Consider the following 18,839-nt stretch of genomic DNA (forward strand, 5'->3'; position numbering starts at 1 on the left):
CTTTTGCACACTTTCTCCATTAATATATCTCCGAAAATATCATTTCACAGTCTTGCCACAAATTCAGATATAATCTGAAAAGTTAATACCCTTGGTGATAGGAATTTTGCAAAACCATGGCCATTTTAGAACTTATCTATTCTGCTGTGCAGCTATGTAAGCAACTCCTTCATCCAGTGCTTAACATGACAAAGCACTAGAAATACAAAATATAGTAGCTGTCTAGGAACAAAAGGCAGAATTGAATGAAATCTGTGGGCTCTGTTTCATATCTATAATTCATAGCATTGAGATGGGATTACAAGAATGGAAGGCTACATTTCCCACAATGGATATCTTCAAACACTTCCTGTTCTTTCTCCATCCCCAAATACTTAATATTGGAATTCAAGAAATACAAGCAAAATTTCAAGATCAAATTTTAATTTATGCACAAGTTAAAATTTATATAAAATATATTTTTTTTATAAAACATAATTTTTTAACTTCATATATAATAAAAACAATACATTAATGTTTATATAATGAAATGCTATAAATATAAAAAGATAGAAATGGTATTTAAGTTTAAAAACTGTAACAATTTTAATTCAATAAATATAACAAATACTGATGAACTGTTTTATATTTCATGCTTATGATTAGTATTTATACTGTTTGTTTGGTAACAAAATTAGCAGACTCATCTGAAAGAGCCAATTCATATTTTCAAACAAGTGAAATTAAATCAAATTACAGTACAAATTAAGAATAACCTCTAAATGGCCAGAAAGCTAAGTCTACAAATGATGAAGTCATCATAGTTTGTTATTCAGATTATTTGTAATGCCTATCACTCCATACCAACTGCAAAAACCAATAAACTAAAAGATATGAAGGGATATCAGCCATCTCCATACTGGATTACAGAAATTTTTGAAAAGATAAAATTTATCCAATCTCAGTCTACCACGTCAGTTATAGGCCACATCTGCATGCCATTACAAGCAAACAGCTTTCAATGTGCTCAGCACTGCAGAGCTAGTCAAAATCTTGAAACATTTTAGAATTGAGGGAAATCTGACTACTCGACAGACAATTTTCCATGCAGTGTAAACAGGCAGCTAGGAAAGCATACATTGATTTATTTAGCTTCTGCTAGTAGAGGAGGATGTCACTATCCCTCTATACAAGATGATAGTTAGACCGCATTTGGAATACTATATTCAGATCTGGAGATCTCAACTGAAAAAAATAAATAATAAATAATAATAATAAATAAATAAAAAAAATTCTTGAGAAAATTCAAAGGGCAACCAGATTAGTGATGAGGACAAATTAATGTACATATGAAAAACAGTTATTAAAAGAAGGTATGGACTGTAAAGTTTGACAACTAGACATCAGAGGGGTGAGCTAAGTAAGGTATAAAGTGCTGAAGGGGTTAAGTAAAATGAATTGGGAAAGTCTGTTTTTCCGTAATAGTTGAGATAAGAACTAGGGGGCACAATATATAATCTCACAAAATAATAGAACATAATCTTATGAAGTTCACCTATGGGCAGCAAGTTGTTAACAGTGGAACAAGTTGTTCCCCCTATGTGGCAATAAGTCTGGCTAATTTCAAAGTAAAACTGGAGGGTAACCTTGTGGGAATGGAAATAGCATAAATATTCTGTTTTATTTAATATGATGATGATTATTATTTTTTTTGGCTCACACAGAAAATTCTGCTTCCTTGCATCCATCCTTACTAACAGCTCATCAACAGACACACTCTTATATAATGTAACTATAAAATGGAAGGGACCATCACAATCTATATTGGAAGACTACTTTCAACACAGGTTGGAATGGGAAGTACTTTCCACCTCTTTTTTTTTTTTTTTTTTTTTTTTTTACCATAGCTTTTTTTTTTTTTGATGTAGAGTTGCTTGAGTGAGTACAGAGAAGAGCAACAAGATTAGTGAGGGGAACAAAGGGGTCCTCTTACCAAGAAAGGCTGAAGTTCTTCAAATTGCAGCATCTGGAGACTAAGCACCTGCGACGTGATCTGACTGAAATGTATAAGGCCTTGAATGGGTTGATAATTTGATTATTTATCCCTATTTTGTGTTACACTTGTTAGGAGATAACAGCAAGGGAGGGAGAACACATAAGCCAGAGGCTTTTTAGGGGGGTGTTCCCTTTGAAAACGATAGCAATAAAAACAGATCTGAAATTGCACAGGTGTTATTCAACAGATAAATCGTAAATAAATCAGACACGTTTCTACATTCCATTACAGAGACCTTTGAAAACTAACCATGTCACGTAGTTTACAACAGTACTTATAATTACAACATGAATATTTTTACAATAAGAAGTATGAAAGAAAAATATGATGAAATAATTGCCTAGAGTGTTACAAGCTTTTTGACAGCTATTTCTTCAACTTGTTTACACAATTTCCAAACCGGAATGCAAAGTTCAGGAGTTGAGTGGAAGGTGATTTAGATCAGACATCCCTGGTGATGTGTTCAGTTAGGAACTTCTTGAACCAGTTTAGTGAAATGGCATTTTTGATATTTTCAGGAAGATTATTCCAGGTTTCTTCCAGGTTGAGCAGGCTCAATTCTGATGGGGTTCTTCCTCTTGCTCAGATTACAAACCTGAGGGGGCATAAATTCAAATTGAGGAAAGATTTATAGAATAAATGTGCAGAAATTTGCCTTTAGCCAGTAGGTTGATTGCTGGAACAAATTTCCACCTATTGTTGTGGAAGTTGACAGCATAAATAAATTCAAGGAGGAACCGGACAAACATTTAGAGGGAATGGATGTACGAAATGTTTTTTTTTTTTTTTTTTTTTTGTTTGCTACATAAGCTAACTTGCATCACATGCCTCCTCTAAAGCTGAACCAACAGAAAGGAGCTCAGATGACTTTCACAAAAAGGAGTCTGAAAAACAAAAATCACTCATTATTAATGAAACCACCATTGAAAAGATCTACTCTCACAATGATCAGGGCTGGCTGGCCTTTGGGGATCATATGGCCATGAAAGGCACTGTCTCTCTGAGTAATCTGTTTGGTCTAAGGAAGTGGGATTACCTTGTACAATACGTAAAAATAAATCCAATTCCTATACCACCCTATGCATATTTTATCTCCTTTGCACCCCCCCCCCGTTCATTACTCAACACTCAATGTTTTTTAGGATAGAATACTAGCTCCTGTGATGGTTACACAGGGTGCTGGGCAACATGTTTAGCCATCTCAGGTTCAGCACCTTGTCTCCCAGAGTGTGCTCAATGCAAACCTCGGAATGAAATGTAGGAAAACTGCCTCTACCAATTAGCAAACTCTTCACTGGCTAAATGTGCTCGCCTGACATTGAAAACATTGCCAATTCTGTGCAACTGAATGAACCTGGTGTGGAACAATCTAAGATCCACTTTAAAAAACCTACAGTACTGTCAAGTAATGTCTGCTGACACCATCAGATACTCTAGAAATTGACAAAGAAAATTTCTACCCCTCAAAATCCTATGCAAATCAAGTCCTGATAGAAGAAAAAAACATGAACAATAATGAGTCCTCACTGTCTCCACAGCCAATCAGTGGATATGATCAATGGTAACTACACAAAAAAACAGTTCAGTGTCACTGAAGGGTTTTTCCAGACTGAAAGGCATGTGCTAGCAATTTAAGTTGTGCTTAGTGGCCTTACTTTTAACCATGTATCTGGCTCATATAAACTGCATTTCCATAGTGTAACTCTCTGATGTTATTAAGTTAATTGTATACATATTGTAAATACATTAAAATGTAATGGATTTAATTATTTCCAATATACACCTTCCTAGCCAAACTAGGCTGTATCATGGGGTGGCCAGATGTGTAAATATAAGGCATTAGTAATAATAGGTTTTACTTAGTATAAAATAGCACAGCAATAGCATATGCCATAAAAGAATTTTAAAAATGAGAAAATGTCTGCTTTTTATTTTTTCCCCCTACTTTCATATTCATCTAATTCCTTAGTTAAATCTACATAAGATAACTTTATAAGGATGGATAGTAATTCTTCCAGTATTTCATTACTATTTAGTTAATGGCAAATTTTCTTATATTCTGTCTACATTTACCTTTCCTTAATTTGAATCCATACCACATATCCTTTTATTTGCATCATTCTAGAAAAAAATGCCCCCATCATTAAGCTTGGGGGGGGGGGTAGTTAAAATAAGTTATTAGCATTATATTTTGGCTGGATGCTTTTCTTGATATTTAATTTAGTTATGAGTGTCTTGCAAATAATAATTTTCCCACTTAAATTAAAGTGGTCCAAGACACTGACAATAAAGGGTTATTAGTGGTGTATAATTACTATGGTGCAGATGGCACAATGATAACAAATCACAGCTATACAGGGTTGTTAAAATTAAAGTATCCCTAGGCACTGGAGCTTAGTTAGTTAGTTAGATATTTGGGTTTTAGGAGCATTAGCAACTAAGGCCATATTGCTCCGGGATATGCGGTGGTCATTCCCTGACCTCTCCACATCCTCCGTATTTGGTGGCGACGGGCTCGAACCCCGGTCTAATCAAGAAGCGTATGCTACACACTGCCGCTCCTTCCCACCTGGCTACGGAGGCGCCTAGGCACTGGAGCGAGTTTATTATTATTATTATTATTACTAGCCATATAATGCAAGGAAGCCTGAGGCTTATGCTGCACCAGCTAAAAAAAATTTCCGAGTTACCCTGTGTGTGTGAGAGAGAGAGAGAGAGCTCAGAACCCTGGGTGTGTGCCAAGCCCATACTCACCAGAGTTCTAAGGCTCGTACTAAAAAGAAATTTAGACAAAAGGTACTATAAAGAATGCACTCGCCATTTATTGTAAAATGTTACAAAATTTGTCGCTGTATGGCACTGTGACAATACAAATCACTTGAACAGCACTACAATTGTTCAATGTGTCCTCCATTTTGGTCAACAAGTTTCCATTCAAAGAACAGCATTTTCTACAGCAGAACATAACATGTCAACTGGAATACCCATCACACGACGTCTAATGCTGTCCTTCAGATCTGCCAGAGTTTGACATTCTTCCCGATACACCTGGTTCTTCAAAAAACCACACAACCAGAAATCGCATGGGGTGAGGTCCGGTGATCGGGGTGGCCAAGATGTCTGGAAACAATGGCTGATGACCCATTCATCTGAAAAGTGTTGCTTTAGCAATCTTTGGACACAATGGTGGATATGGGGTGGTGCACCATCTTGCATGAATATGGTATCCTGAAGGCACCCACATTGTTGCAACTCTAGTATTGCGAAATTTGCCAACATTTCATAATATTGCAGGGTCAAGCCAGTGATACCTGTTCAAAAAAATTTGGCCCAATCATGAATGTGGCTGTAAATTCACACCACACTGTCACTTTTGGAGAATGCAGCAGGACCTCTTGGTTAACTTGAGGGTTTTCTGTTGCCCAAATGCAACAGAAAAGTGTATGCACTTGTCAATTTAAGCAGAAGTGGGCTTCATCACTCCAAAGAATGTTCCATGGCCAAGTTATATCCATTGTCATTCGCACCAGAAACTGAAGTGCATATGTGAAACGAATATCTGCATTACCATGCTACAGCTGCTGTAGCATGTGCACCTTGTAAGGATAGTACCGAAACACCTGACGCATTACTGGCCTTAGTGAAATACGGCATTTCCACTTCACGAGAAACAGCTGGCACACTTGTGCTATCACATGGAGATTGACTTGATAAATCCACGACAGCCATAGCCACATCTTCAACAAGAGAGGAGTCCACTCATTTTCGACCCCAACCTGGTTGATGTCCTGTTGCTTCAAATTTCGCAATCATTTTGCAGACAGCACAAACAGTCATAGGTCCACACCTTATGCGCTTCTGATGCCGGAATTCTGATAGCCACAGCTGCATTGTTGCTGTTCTTATAGTACAGCTTCGCTAATAGTGCCTTTGCCTGCAACGTTGTTGGCATTGCTGCTGTAGTGCAGGCAAACATCTACCATATGATTTTGAAGACTGCTTTGCTTTTATACAGTACAGTAGAGCTGAGTAGTGGTGCTGTGGCAATAACTTACGATTATGCAAATAACTTACATTATTTGCATAATTGTAACTAAGACAGTGACATGTGACAAATTTTGTAACTAATTTTTTTTCCCCAATAAATGGCAAGCACATTCTTTATTGTACCCATTGTTTAAATTTCTCTTCAGTACGAGACTTAGAAATCGCTCCAGAGCCCTCTACATCGGGATACTTTAATTTTAACAACCCTGTACATCTGAGAGTGGGGGGGGGGTGAAAATGAAAACACAAACATAAAAATATAAATGTTTATGAATGATACTGCCACTGTGGATAATTTAAAATCAATTGCAAAGTATTTTTGAGATGATTTCAAAATGCTGAACATAAATTATTTACTAATCATATAAATCTAATAGGGCTAGTCAATTTCATCCCAATTCTTAATTCTGAAGTTTCTAAATCCACTGATGTGTTGGGAACTAGCCATTCACTAACAGCTTAACTAATATACAATAGTATAACAAAATATGAAGTCCTCCTTCAAAAATGATAAGAGAAACCATGGGGGGGATGGGCCAGAATTTTCTAATGATTAGGGACTAAAGCAGTTCAGGGGAATCACTGTACTAAAAACTTTACTCATTTATCAGTAAAAATCCTACAAAAAAAACAAAAAAAAAACACGACCATAAGGGGGATATAGTTCCTTGATCCCCCCCTCCTGGAGGAAAACCACATTTTCTTACTTTTAAGTGGCACAGCTGCTTAACTACAAAGTCTAGGTACACAGTGAAAACATTTAACTGCTGCATCCCCCCCACGTGTCCATTAACAGCCACACCTAACCCCTGGTGGTTCTGATTTTTCGCTTCCTCCGCAGTGGGGGAACTGGCTTTATCAAGTGGTTTATCACTGAAGCGGAACTTACTATAATTCATATTCCGGTAGAACTACATTTTTAATAAAGAATGTGCTATTTTCTCTGTTATTTATGAAACTAGGTTCCGTGATGGCATGGGTAATATTCTGAGACGTCCTTAAAATTTTGCTTCTTGATGACTCTTGTTCAAATGTTTGGACTTGAACAAGGCTGAATATAAGTATGAACAAATCAAGCATAAATACTATGAAACAGTCGGGATTCTCGTGGGTAGCACCGTTGTTTTCAAATATCATTTCATTGAAGCTTTTAATATACAACTTACCTTTGTCAGCTATATAATCTCTTGACATCTTTGATTTTTCCTAAAACGTTTTCCCTTGAACATGTAAGAATTCGCAGATACACGAAATTCAATTGTTACAAATTCCACACCTGTGATCTATAATCATCTTTAATATTCTGCAATAAAATAAGGGTAGAAATATACCAAATAAATGTGCTCACAAACAGCGAAAACAAATTTCTATCTTCATTAAATGCAAACACTAATGCTTCCCATATATACATCCTTCACAAAGATGCTTTGCAAACTGGCGGGAAGCTGCACGTGTTTCCGTTTCCCCCTTTTTTTTTTTTTTTTTTAGTTTGTTGGATTAAAGTTGACAATGATTAATATTAATATTCTCTATTCATATCGAAAATACATTGCAATACACCTAAATTTAAGTACTGCATACAAATGTGATATACATGCCAAATAACACTATTTTAAAAGAAGAAAAAACTACGAGACCTCTATAATGAAATCGATTTCTAAACGATTTGAGTGCCCTCTCGTAAGTAAATGTGAAAGCAATTTATAACACATTATTCAAGAGTGGTCCGTCCAGTGCATGGTTTCTCTATGCGATGCCTGTGGTGTTATGCCTACTAATTGGAGGCGAAACCTTTATTGAACCTCACATAACTAATTATTACTGCTTCTTAAGATCCTCTATTAATTTTTTTACTTTGAAGAGGGAAACTCCAGTCAGCTGATTCGCTGTGCGCATGCTCCCTGGCCGTCCGACAGTTGAGAAAGCTTAGTAGGGGTAACTGAGTCGACGATGGTAAGAAAAGTTTTGATTTTTATTTACAGTTTGGCACTTTATAACATTTTTATGATTTATTTGAAATACAGAGAAACGATTTTCTTATAGTACAATATTTTCTCTTTTATAGCATAAGCTGAAAACTTCTCAAAAGGAGAAAGTTAAACAGTTTATCGCTTTCACGCAAACTGGTGAAAAGACCGCAATATATTGTCTTGCTCAACATGACTGGAAATTGGACGTCGCATCAGATAACTATTTCCAAAATCCAGAACTGTACTATAAAGAGCAAAAGGTTTCAGTCGACAAAAAGAAACTGGAGCACCTATATAATAAATACCGAGGTGGGTAAAATCCCATCAAATTTTAAAAATATATTATTTATTATAATAAATCTTAAGCCTAATATTCAAGTATTGTCATCTGCCTAAATTTTTAAGATTGGCCTTCAAGGACATAAAAATTAATTTTAGTATGTCTTTGTAAGAATCGATTAATAATCTCATCATGAAATTCGCACACTCACTTCTCCTTAGTGTTATTGAAGTTTATTGTTTTGAATAGCGTCGGAAAAGAAAAGTTAATCTGAATGAAATATATAAAGATAATAAAATGGAACCGGTAGGTTCTTTGTAATACATAGAAAACATGCAGATAATATTAACAGAAATTCCTTTCAGAAATTTTCTTCGATATACTGTACTGTTTAAATGTTTTCATATAGTTATATTATAATTTTTCTAAGAAATTACAATTAAAATGCAACTGTATTTTACTTACACTCCAAAATAAGTATTGTATTTTATTTTTGTAAAAATGTACCTGTAGTAAAAATTTGCATTAATAGAATTCAAGATAATAAATTTTGGCTATTCATTTATGTGGGAATTTGTTGTATAACTTTTTAGAATACTGACTATATACATTCATTATTGTGCTTAGTGATTTTTATTTCATTTCTCAGCTTCCCATGATATTACAAAAAAAACAACACAGTATGATATAAATAAAAAGAAATATATACAGTGATATTTTATATGCACTCCTAAAAGCCTGAACAAAACCAAAACAAAACATCGATAGTAATACATAAATGTGTTAGTGCTTGCAATGGGAACTTAATATATTCACTTGATAGCAAAAATTGTCAAGAAATTCATGCCTTCGTATTTGACACTATTGAAATGTTTCTGCATAGTGATTATAATGCTTTTCTAACTCCGAAATTACAATCAAAAATTTAACTTGAAATAGTATAGTAAAAAGGATATAAACCATATTGGAGTTACACTCCAAAATAGATTTTTTAATTTCTGTTTTGGAGTTGCGAATGTCTGGTTTTTAATTTCTTGGAAATTATCATGTGGACTAATAACATTTGCCCATGTCAGTGGCGTGCAAACTTATTTCGCTCACAATCCCCTGTATTTAATATAAAATTAATGCGAACCCTCAATGTAAACCCCTCGATAGAATGAACAGATTTTTAGAGAAGAAAAATGGTATTTTATAAATTATGTAGTAGAAAATTTTATTCAAGTACTGAGAAAGGAATAAAAAAATTTTCCTTTTTAATTTACACATTAATATTTTAATTGAATACAGCAAAAATAACAAATCAAATTCTTAATCTTCAATTAAGATTACAAAACAATTAATGAGAACGATGAGCCTCGATAACCGATAATATTTGGTCCATATTTGGCACAATGTTTGAAATTACTAATCTCCTGTCATCATCTGTATCAAGTCTGGAACTCTGTTTTGTTATTATAGCTTTTAATTTTGAGAAACCAACTTCATATAAATATGTAGACAATGTTTGTATCACCAATTTCGATAATTTTGGATATCGTCTCAAAGAGAATGCCAAAAATTTTCCCAAATAGTCTTGAAAAGAGCACGTAATGCTTCATCAGGTGATAGGTCAATAAGAACTTCCTTTTGCTGAATGGTAATTCAGTAAACAAATAAAAAAACAAACTCACTATCAAAAGCAAAGGGATCGTGAATCCAGTGCAACTTTTTTTTCTAGAGATACATTAAATCATTTGGAAAAATTCTTAATTAGCATTGTTAGGTGGGTGGCAGTGATATCCCTAAATTGTAAAATGTCAATATTAGAACAATCAGAAAAGCATGGGAACATTCCAGTATTATTATGCTCAAATTCGGTTTTCCAAAGATTAAACTTCCCTTTGAAAGTTTCTTTTTTATCACTGAGTATTAATGTTTATTCCCAATCCTTGAAGACTTAAATTTAAATCATTAAGTTTTTCAAATATATCAGCAAGGCAACTAAATTTTCCAAGCCATTTTTGATTTGTAAACAATTGAGTAAGGTTCTGATTTTTATCCGATAACAATAAAACTTTGTTTGAGGTCAAAAAGACATCGCAGCACTTTACCACTGGATAACCACCCCACTTTCATATATAAAAGAAGAGTTTTATCCCATTTCATTACAATGCATTGTGAAAAGTCTGCTATTTAAGCTTCTACTTCTTAATAAAGTTGATCACCCTTATCTTTCAAAACTCCGTGCAAATCAGTTTGCATTTCCTTTGCTACTAATGTACTGATTCCCTATGTACTGTATAATACTATATTCTATATTCAAAATATATAATAATACTATATTCATAACTATATAATAATACTATATTTGGAATAATTTTCTTTACTTTGCCTTTTAAACCTTTATTTTATCTTGTTAATGCAGCCGTACCATCAGTACAAATCACAAAGCAGTTGTTCCACTTTAGGCAATATTTGTTTGAAAGAAAATATTTATAACATCAAAAACCTTCTCGCCCATCGTTCTTCTTTCCAAAGCTTTGCAAAATAGAAAATTCTCCAAAATATCTCCCTCGTAGCAGTATCTCACATATAACAATAAGTTGAGCAAGGTTTTAAATATCTGTGAATTCATCTAACTGTATTGCAAAAATTGGACTTTCTCTCAATCAATTTAATAAATTGGATTTTATGTTGTTTGCGATAACTGTGTCTCTGGATAGAGGAATGGTATTTAAATTGTTGCTGTACTTTTCTCCATGCATAATTGAAATCATTTTTACTGCAGCAGGGAGAACAAGCGATTCAGTAATAGTATAGGATTTAAAATTTTTTCCTATTACATATGAAACTTCCGACGATGCTCTTGAAGCTTTCATGAAAGATTTCAGACCTTGTATGGCATTGGCATGTCTTTTGAACAAAGATTGTTTTTTTTCGTTATCTCTGGATTTTTCATATTTAAGTGTCGTTTTAATTTAATAGGTTTTTCATAATATATTTATTACGCACTCAGGACGTTGCTCATCATCAACTCTCTTAGTGAAGCCATACTTCATAAATTCCTCTTGATATTTTATATTCTTTTTCGTTCCTTTTGATTTGGAATATAAAGGCTCTCTGCCAGAAATTGGTGGTGCATTACACTTGAAATAATGTTAGTGTCCAAATTTTCACATGATACATTTCTTACCCTTTCAGCTACTGGCTTACCTGTAGCAACATTATTGTCGTCACCCCTCAACCGTTTTTTTCTGATTACCCAATTGTCCATGGTAAAATATATAGAAATGTATATTTTTTTTTCTTCTTAAAAACAACCATAATATAAAAAGTAGCAGAAGAATGAAATCACATCAGAGTTGACGCGAAAGCACCAAATTACAAAGAAGAATAAAGTGTGCATGCAACAGGCTTGATACTTACTGCCACATCATATTCGCAGCTTTGGCCTTTAGGCAATTTTAGAAATTTTTGCTGTAGGAAGCATGAATTAAGAGCTAGAGGGTTTACAGTTCAGCAATTGAGTAGTACTGAGAAGTATTAATACATTCTGAGAAGTCACATTAGTCAGCTGCTTTCTGTGTCCATAGCCAGTGAGCAAATTAAGACTGATTATCTCAGACTTTGTTCGAGTAGTAAGGTCTCTACACCTATAGCATTGAAAAAGTAATTTTAACAACAGGTTTTTTGGCTTTCATGTACACAAAAACTAATTTTATTTAAAAATTGCCGTGACCCCTCTGGCCATTGCACCCCATAGTTTGTGCACCACTGGTCCACATGGTAATTTCCAAGCCACATAATTTTTGATCATCTTGTTGTTTATATTTCATAATAATATATATAAAAGACAATTAGAAAATTCTTTTACTACTGTTTGAGATACTGATATGTTGTAATAAGTTTATACAGTTCAGCATTCTGTAATTTACATCTAACTAGTGGAATTAGCATTAGTAGAGGCATATGATGCAAGAAAGCAAGCTCATACGGCATCAGCCAAAAAAAAAAAAAAAAAATTCCCATTTCACCCATCCTTTCACTCCAAAAGTTTGTTCAGTTCTTCCTTGAATTTATTTAAGCTATCAACTTCCACAACAATAGATGAAGTTTGTTCTAACAATCAACTACCCATGGCTAAAGGCAAATTTCTGCACATCTATTCTACCACTGTCTTTCCTCAATTTGAATTTATGTCCCCTCAAGTTCGCAATCTGAGAGAGGAAGAATCCCATCAGCATTGAGCTTGCTCAAACTATCAAGGCCTTATACACCTCAATCAGATCACTTTGCAGGTGCCTATTCTCCAAATACAGGCAACCCCTGTATAGCACAGTACTTCTACAACATGATTTCACTCTAACATGATAGATAAATTATGGCAATGCTCGCACAACACTGTACTTATATAACACGGTTAGAGAATTTCGGTAAACCTCGCATAACAGAGTATTTTTGAAACCCTGCTATTATGTTGGATGTAATTTTTTAACATTTCCGCTCTTTTTGAATCCCCACTGTTGACTCGCAAGTCAAAACAAAAATTGACAAATCCCTGTATTTTATTTTGATGGGAAATCCCCGTGTTACGTTCTGTGCTATTGAACTTGTGGAAAAATCTAGATTTCAAAGTTTTATTACTATTGGATAGCACACCAGGCCATCCAGAAGGTTGAAGTTATGTTCCTACCACCACAGTTATACTCAGTTAATACAACTTGTTTCATTCAGCCATTAGATCAAGGAAGGCATTATATCCACTTTTAAAACTCATTCCATCAGAAAATCGTTAAAATGGATTTTGGAAAAAAATGATTCCGAATCTATTGAAGTAATGGAGGCATAAACATTTCTCAATTGTGGACTGTGTCAGAATCATAGCTTTATCGCTGAAAGAAGTAAAACTGTCAACGATAAAAGCATGTGGAAAAATGTATGTCCAAAGTCAATTCATTCAGGAAATATGATCAAACAGGCAGAAAATGGAATTGGTGCGATAGTAGAATTTGCTACGTCGGTAGGAGGAGAAGGTTTTGATGATATGACTACTGAAGCCCTCGTGGGTAGCATAGTTGATAGAATTGCCCTCCTCCCCACACCGACTGGAAAATACCTGAGTTTAAGTCCTGTCAACGAAGGGAGGAATTTTGTATTTTTCTTTTTCACAACATGGCTGAGTTAGTAGGGCGAGGGTAGCATGGTTTTTCCCTCACTGAAGCTCTGATTTTTCATCCAGCAAAACAGGAAATCGACCTCAGGACAATTTATAGACAATATACATAGAGTAACATGGCCTTAGTTGCCGATGCTCCTAAAAAAATAAAAAAAGGCTATGATTACTGAAGACATTCAAGAATTACTGGTAGAAAAAGAAGCCGGATTTGGTGCACATGGCATCAGAGGTAAAATCAAATCAATTCAGATGATGATATCGCAGATGAAAATTTTAAACTTCCAAATTTTATACTAAAGAGCATAGGAGAAGGCATAAAGTTAGCTGAGCAATTAGAATCTTATTTTTTGAATGAAAGGAACCCAAAGTTCAAAAGGGAGCTTCAAAAATGCTTAGTTCCATATGATGAAATTCACAATGGTTTATCAAGCAAAAGCAAACAAACCCAGATTACTGATTTATTAAAGAGAGTAAAAGATACACAAAATCTAGAATGGTGTATTTTTGTTAGTTTTTGGAACATAATCCCACTTCTTGTACTTTTTCTTAGTCCCGTATAACATGGTTTCACACGGCACTTTACAGGAACCTAATAACCATGTTATGCAAGGGTTACCCGTACTGCAATTGGCAAACTTTATTGCCTTTCTTGGTAAGAGCACCTCTTTGTTGCCCTTCGTTCCAGGAGCTCTACATCCTTCCTAAAATGAGGCCCCCAGACCTTTATGCAGTACTCAAGGTATGGCCTGACCATTGCCTTAGAGATTATCCCCTCCTTATCCTCAGGGATAAGTAGGGGATAATCACCTCCTTATCCCTGCTAGCAAAATTCCTGTATATCATAGACAAGATCCCACAAGGTATTCTTGCAGCCTGTCTGCACTTCTCAGAAAACTTCATATCTGACTGCACAATCACCCCCAGGTCTTTTTCATTCTCCAGTACCCTGAGTGTAGTACCACACAGTTGGTACACTTCTCTGGGGTTACTGCTGCCCAAATACATTACACAGCATTTGTCAATGTTAAACTTCAGTTGCCACCTCTCCGCTTATTTGCTCAACTTTTCTAGATCCTGTTGCAGTAGCATACTGTCTTTATTGTGATTAACAACCCTGCCAACTTTTGTATCATCTGCAAACTTGGACATCATCATCAATATCATTGATAAATATATAAAACAACAATGGGCCCAATACTGAACTCTGGGGGACTCCACTAATAATATTAGTCCACGAAGAGCACTGTCCATTGATTGCCGCTCTGTTTTCTCCCACTCAATCATCCTTTTATCCATTGTACCAACTTGCCCTTAATGCTATACTGCTCCAGTTCGTTCATAGTCTTCCATGTGCAACAGTATCAAAAGCTTTCCTGAAATCCAAGTATATGACATCAAAATTATTTTTTGGCATCCAGTTCCTTTGTGACCACATTATAGTATCCAGTCAAATTTATCAGACAAGGTTTTTCCTTAGCAAACTCACACTGTGGTGCTTCCATAGCCAGGTGGGAAGGAGCAGCAGTGCGTAGCACACGCTTCTTGATTAGACCGGGGTTCAAGCCCATCACCATCAAATATGGAGGATGCGGAAAGGTCAGGGAATGACCACCGCATATCCCGGAGCAATATGGCCTTAGTTGCTAATGCTCCTAAAAATCAAATAACAAACAAACAACTCACGCAGTCTGAATTATTATGGCAGTCTTGTCTAGATGATCTTTTGCACATCTCCAGTCATTGAGAACTGACTGGAGATGTGGAAATCCCTGAGTCCCAAGGATGCTCTCATAATTATGGCTAAAGGTTTGCTTACTTCCTTTGCTGCTGCCTTTAATATAACTGGATAGATCCCAACCACCCCAGGTGATTTTCTTATGTTTTATGTTATGTCATATGTTATTTCTTATTATTGAAGTTAAAGGTTTAACTTCAACAATTTCTCCTCCACTTTGCTTTCGGTTATTACAAAATCATTTAGCTCCCTGTTATAATTTAATAAGCTTCTGTGCTGCACTTCCCTACCGAATTCCTCATGTGTGAATATACAGTAGAGCGTCAGTTATCTGGAATAATTGTCAGACCTCTTCCAGATAATCAAACCTAAGGCAAAATTAAATAAATTCTGTTATAATGTAACAGAATTTATTTAACAGAAATTCTGTTATAGTGTACTAAGGTAAAAGAAAAAGATTTTGAATAGTGTGAAAAATGCAAATTTATTTAATTAAAAAATAATAATACTGTAATAACTTATGCATAAAAATTCGCACATGTATGTATATTTGGATAGGTATTTTACCATAAATTTTGTGGAAAAAATTTAAAGTAATTTTTTTAAATAATGTTCAGTCGTTTTTTGTTTTGTTTGTAGTTATGACTTTTCTTTTTTTTTTTTTTTTTTTTTTGCTGCTAAATCTCTCAAGTTCCTTAATAATATCAAATTGATTATATCACATTCTTCCTGGTTTTCTGCCCATTTCAGTGCGGTTTCTTTTTGTTGACATTTTACTGTAAAAAATTGGGAAAAAAAATAAATCACACAGTTTTGGACCGATATTATTCTTGCCGAATTTGGAGCTAAACTAAACATAATATGAAATGAAGAGAACATAATATATAAATGAAAATTGGATTTATGGAAGCAAATGACTAAACTATCACTCATGGTTTCCAAGAAAACTAATCAGTCCTAATTCAACTTTTTCCCAGATATACAATGTAAAAAAACAGACAGAAATACTCTCTTAGCATAATAAACGTTGGTCTCAAATACTACCATTAATTAAAAAAAAGAAGAAGAAAAATCAGCATTTCAAATTATTCCAGATAATTGACTTCCGGATAACCAACTTTCTACTGTAGATGCAAAATACTTGTTCAGTTTGTCAGCTACCTGAGCAGAAACATCAACAATAAAACCATTAATATCAAGTGGATCAATCTGATTCATCCCATTCTTTTTAGAGTTTACATAAGTAAAGAAGTCTTTGCAGATTAAGATTTCTCATAATCTGTCTTTGCCTGCCTAACTTCCTTTGTGACTTGATTACAGACTAGTTTATATCTACCATAGGCTTCTGTGTCGCCTGATAATTTATATGCATCCCATGCATTTTTCTTCTCTACCAGTCTCATTAGTTCATTTGACATCCATTTAGGCCTAAATCTTGAACAGTATTTGAGGTAGGAAAAGCCTAGTAGCTTCCAAGATTACTTCCTTGAATGCTTCCCATTTAAAATTTGCTGTTGGTAACATCATCAGATGGTCCCACTGTATAGAATTTAAAAACTGTCTGAGACCATAGAAAGCAAAAACCTTTCCCTTTACCCTTGATGGTAGTTACATCTTTGAGTAAATCTCGCATCAGCTCACTGTGATCACTGCCACCTAGTGGTTTCTTTATCTGCAGATTCTTAATGCATGAATAATCACTGCTGATAAAGTGATCAAGAGTATTATTCCTCTGGTTGCCTCTCGAACATGCTACTGTAGAAAACAATCATCCAGTAAATCCACAAAAGTCTTGCTAGTGTGCAAGTGGCCAACCCACAAGTTCCAGTTAATACCTGGAAAGTTAAAATCCCCCATTACAAGACATTCTGATTTACTTGTCCACTCTATTTCTCTGTACACATACGTTATGAAACAGTATTCTTTTTTAAAAGAACAATTACCAGTCAGTACCTTCAGGTTGCGCTAATGAGGTTTGTGTTGGGGGAATAGTGTTAAGGAAATATTGCAACAAAATATGTGAAATTATATTAGATCCAGTTGTTAAAAAATTGAGTGGATACTGAATGGTGAGACTTCTACCACCTTTACATAAACATTAATTTTTCATTCATCATTTTGAAGCATAGCTTACCAACATGGGTGTTGTGTGATATCTTGGAGTGTCATGTCCTAAATGAAATGATGTTGCCAAATTTTGACATTATATGAACATTGCTTTCACTCTGATTATATATTGATGTGATTGATTGATTAAAGTACTAACATCAGTTCTGCAAATTGCAGTTGTTGGTGGCTAGGCACCTACGAGGTGATCTTATTGAGGTGTTGAATGGATTGAACAAGCTCAATGCTGATGGGATTCTTCCTCTTGCTCAGACTCTGCATATGAGGGGACAAATTCAAATTGAGGAAGGGTGGTTGCAGAATAGATGTGTTGAAATTTTCCTTTAGTGAGCAGGTGGTTGATTGTTGGAACAAACTTTCATCTGTTATTGTGGAAGTTGATAGCTTTAATAAATTCAAGGAAGAACAAGCAAAACTATTTGAGGGAACGGATGGGAAATATAAGCTTGCTCTCTTGCATCATTTATCTCTACTAATGGAATACTATTGAGTAATGCATTTAAAATTTATGATATTTATTCCTTTGCATGCATCATATTCAGAAGCCATTGCATTTTGAACATATTTTTTCTATTTGTAATCTAATAACTGCTGTAGTAAATTTCAGATGGCCTTGGTTAAGCTTGGGCTTAGTATCACACACCATCCACTCTTATCATTATTGCATACCATTCCATTTAATATAAACTTAAACATAATGAAGAAATAGGGTGTGGCATTGAATAATTACAAAGCAGACAGAACCAGATATTTACAGGAGGATACTAAGGTGTGCTTCAATTAATCAGGTTTAGAGGAAGTTTCCAGTCAGACTTTAATCTGAGGACCAGTATGATGCAAGTTCTTGGACCAGACTGCTTGAATGAATGGCGCTTCTTAAGAGATTGGCTGGGACGGCAGCACCAGCAAAAGGCTATTGTTATCTCTGCTGATGTCACAGAATATTCTTTGTATATGCAATTCTGGGCAAACTTTTTCAGAACAATATCTAGACCTTTGATATTAAAGCATTTGCTGTATGAGAAATGGTCAGACAGGTGAAGAAGTTGTCCAAAAATGAGATACTTCAGGCACAGCTCTCTCAGAAAGAGGGAGGGGAGATGAGGCCAGCCAGAAGTGTTACTGTATAATGGAGTTGTTACTGTATAATTAGGAGTTGCTTCTCTTCAGTAAGCCACAGAAGCTTTGAAATATTGATAGTATTAGCTGTGGCTGTGGTCTGGAGCTAGGGAAATACTTACGCTTGTAGAAAGCCCATTTGAGGAGCTAATACTCAGAGTTGTACACTAGTTTGATGATGAATGGGGCTGCCGATGCCCATATTTCTGTTGCACACAATAGTGGGGGGGAGGGGGGATAAGACAGGTTTGAATGTACCTGACCATGATGGATCTGTCAATTAACATGCTGCAAATAATTCAGCACTCTACACAACTCCAACCAAGATCACTTAAACGTACAGTCAGTCCTCGTATAGCACAATAGTT

The 18,839-nt window shown here is 35.1% G+C and overlaps 2 protein-coding genes across 4 annotated transcripts in view; one reads left to right on the forward strand and one right to left on the reverse strand.

The window, feature by feature from the left end:
* The window catches only part of Mcm7 (minichromosome maintenance 7), a 92,997-nt gene extending 85,525 nt beyond the window's left edge, over window positions 1-7,472 (reverse strand). For both annotated transcript variants that reach the window (XM_090385978.1, XM_090385988.1), the window contains exon 1: window positions 7,249-7,472. In XM_090385978.1, the coding sequence (XP_090242104.1) occupies window positions 7,249-7,276 (28 nt within the window). In that variant the 5' untranslated portion in view covers window positions 7,277-7,472. The remainder of the gene's footprint in view (window positions 1-7,248) is intronic.
* Window positions 7,473-7,774: 302 nt separating this feature from the next.
* The window catches only part of SCCRO (defective in cullin neddylation 1 domain containing SCCRO), a 92,946-nt gene continuing 81,881 nt past the window's right edge, over window positions 7,775-18,839 (forward strand). For both annotated transcript variants that reach the window (XM_090385968.1, XM_090385961.1), the window contains exons 1-2: window positions 7,775-8,035; window positions 8,148-8,361. In XM_090385968.1, coding sequence (XP_090242094.1) covers window positions 8,033-8,035; window positions 8,148-8,361 — 217 coding nt within the window. In that variant the 5' untranslated portion in view covers window positions 7,775-8,032. The remainder of the gene's footprint in view (window positions 8,036-8,147; window positions 8,362-18,839) is intronic.

Source organism: Mastigoproctus giganteus, chromosome 1 (assembly GCF_048544385.1).
Source record: "Mastigoproctus giganteus isolate SK-2022 chromosome 1, ASM4854438v1, whole genome shotgun sequence".
NCBI lineage: Eukaryota > Metazoa > Arthropoda > Arachnida > Uropygi > Thelyphonidae > Mastigoproctus > Mastigoproctus giganteus.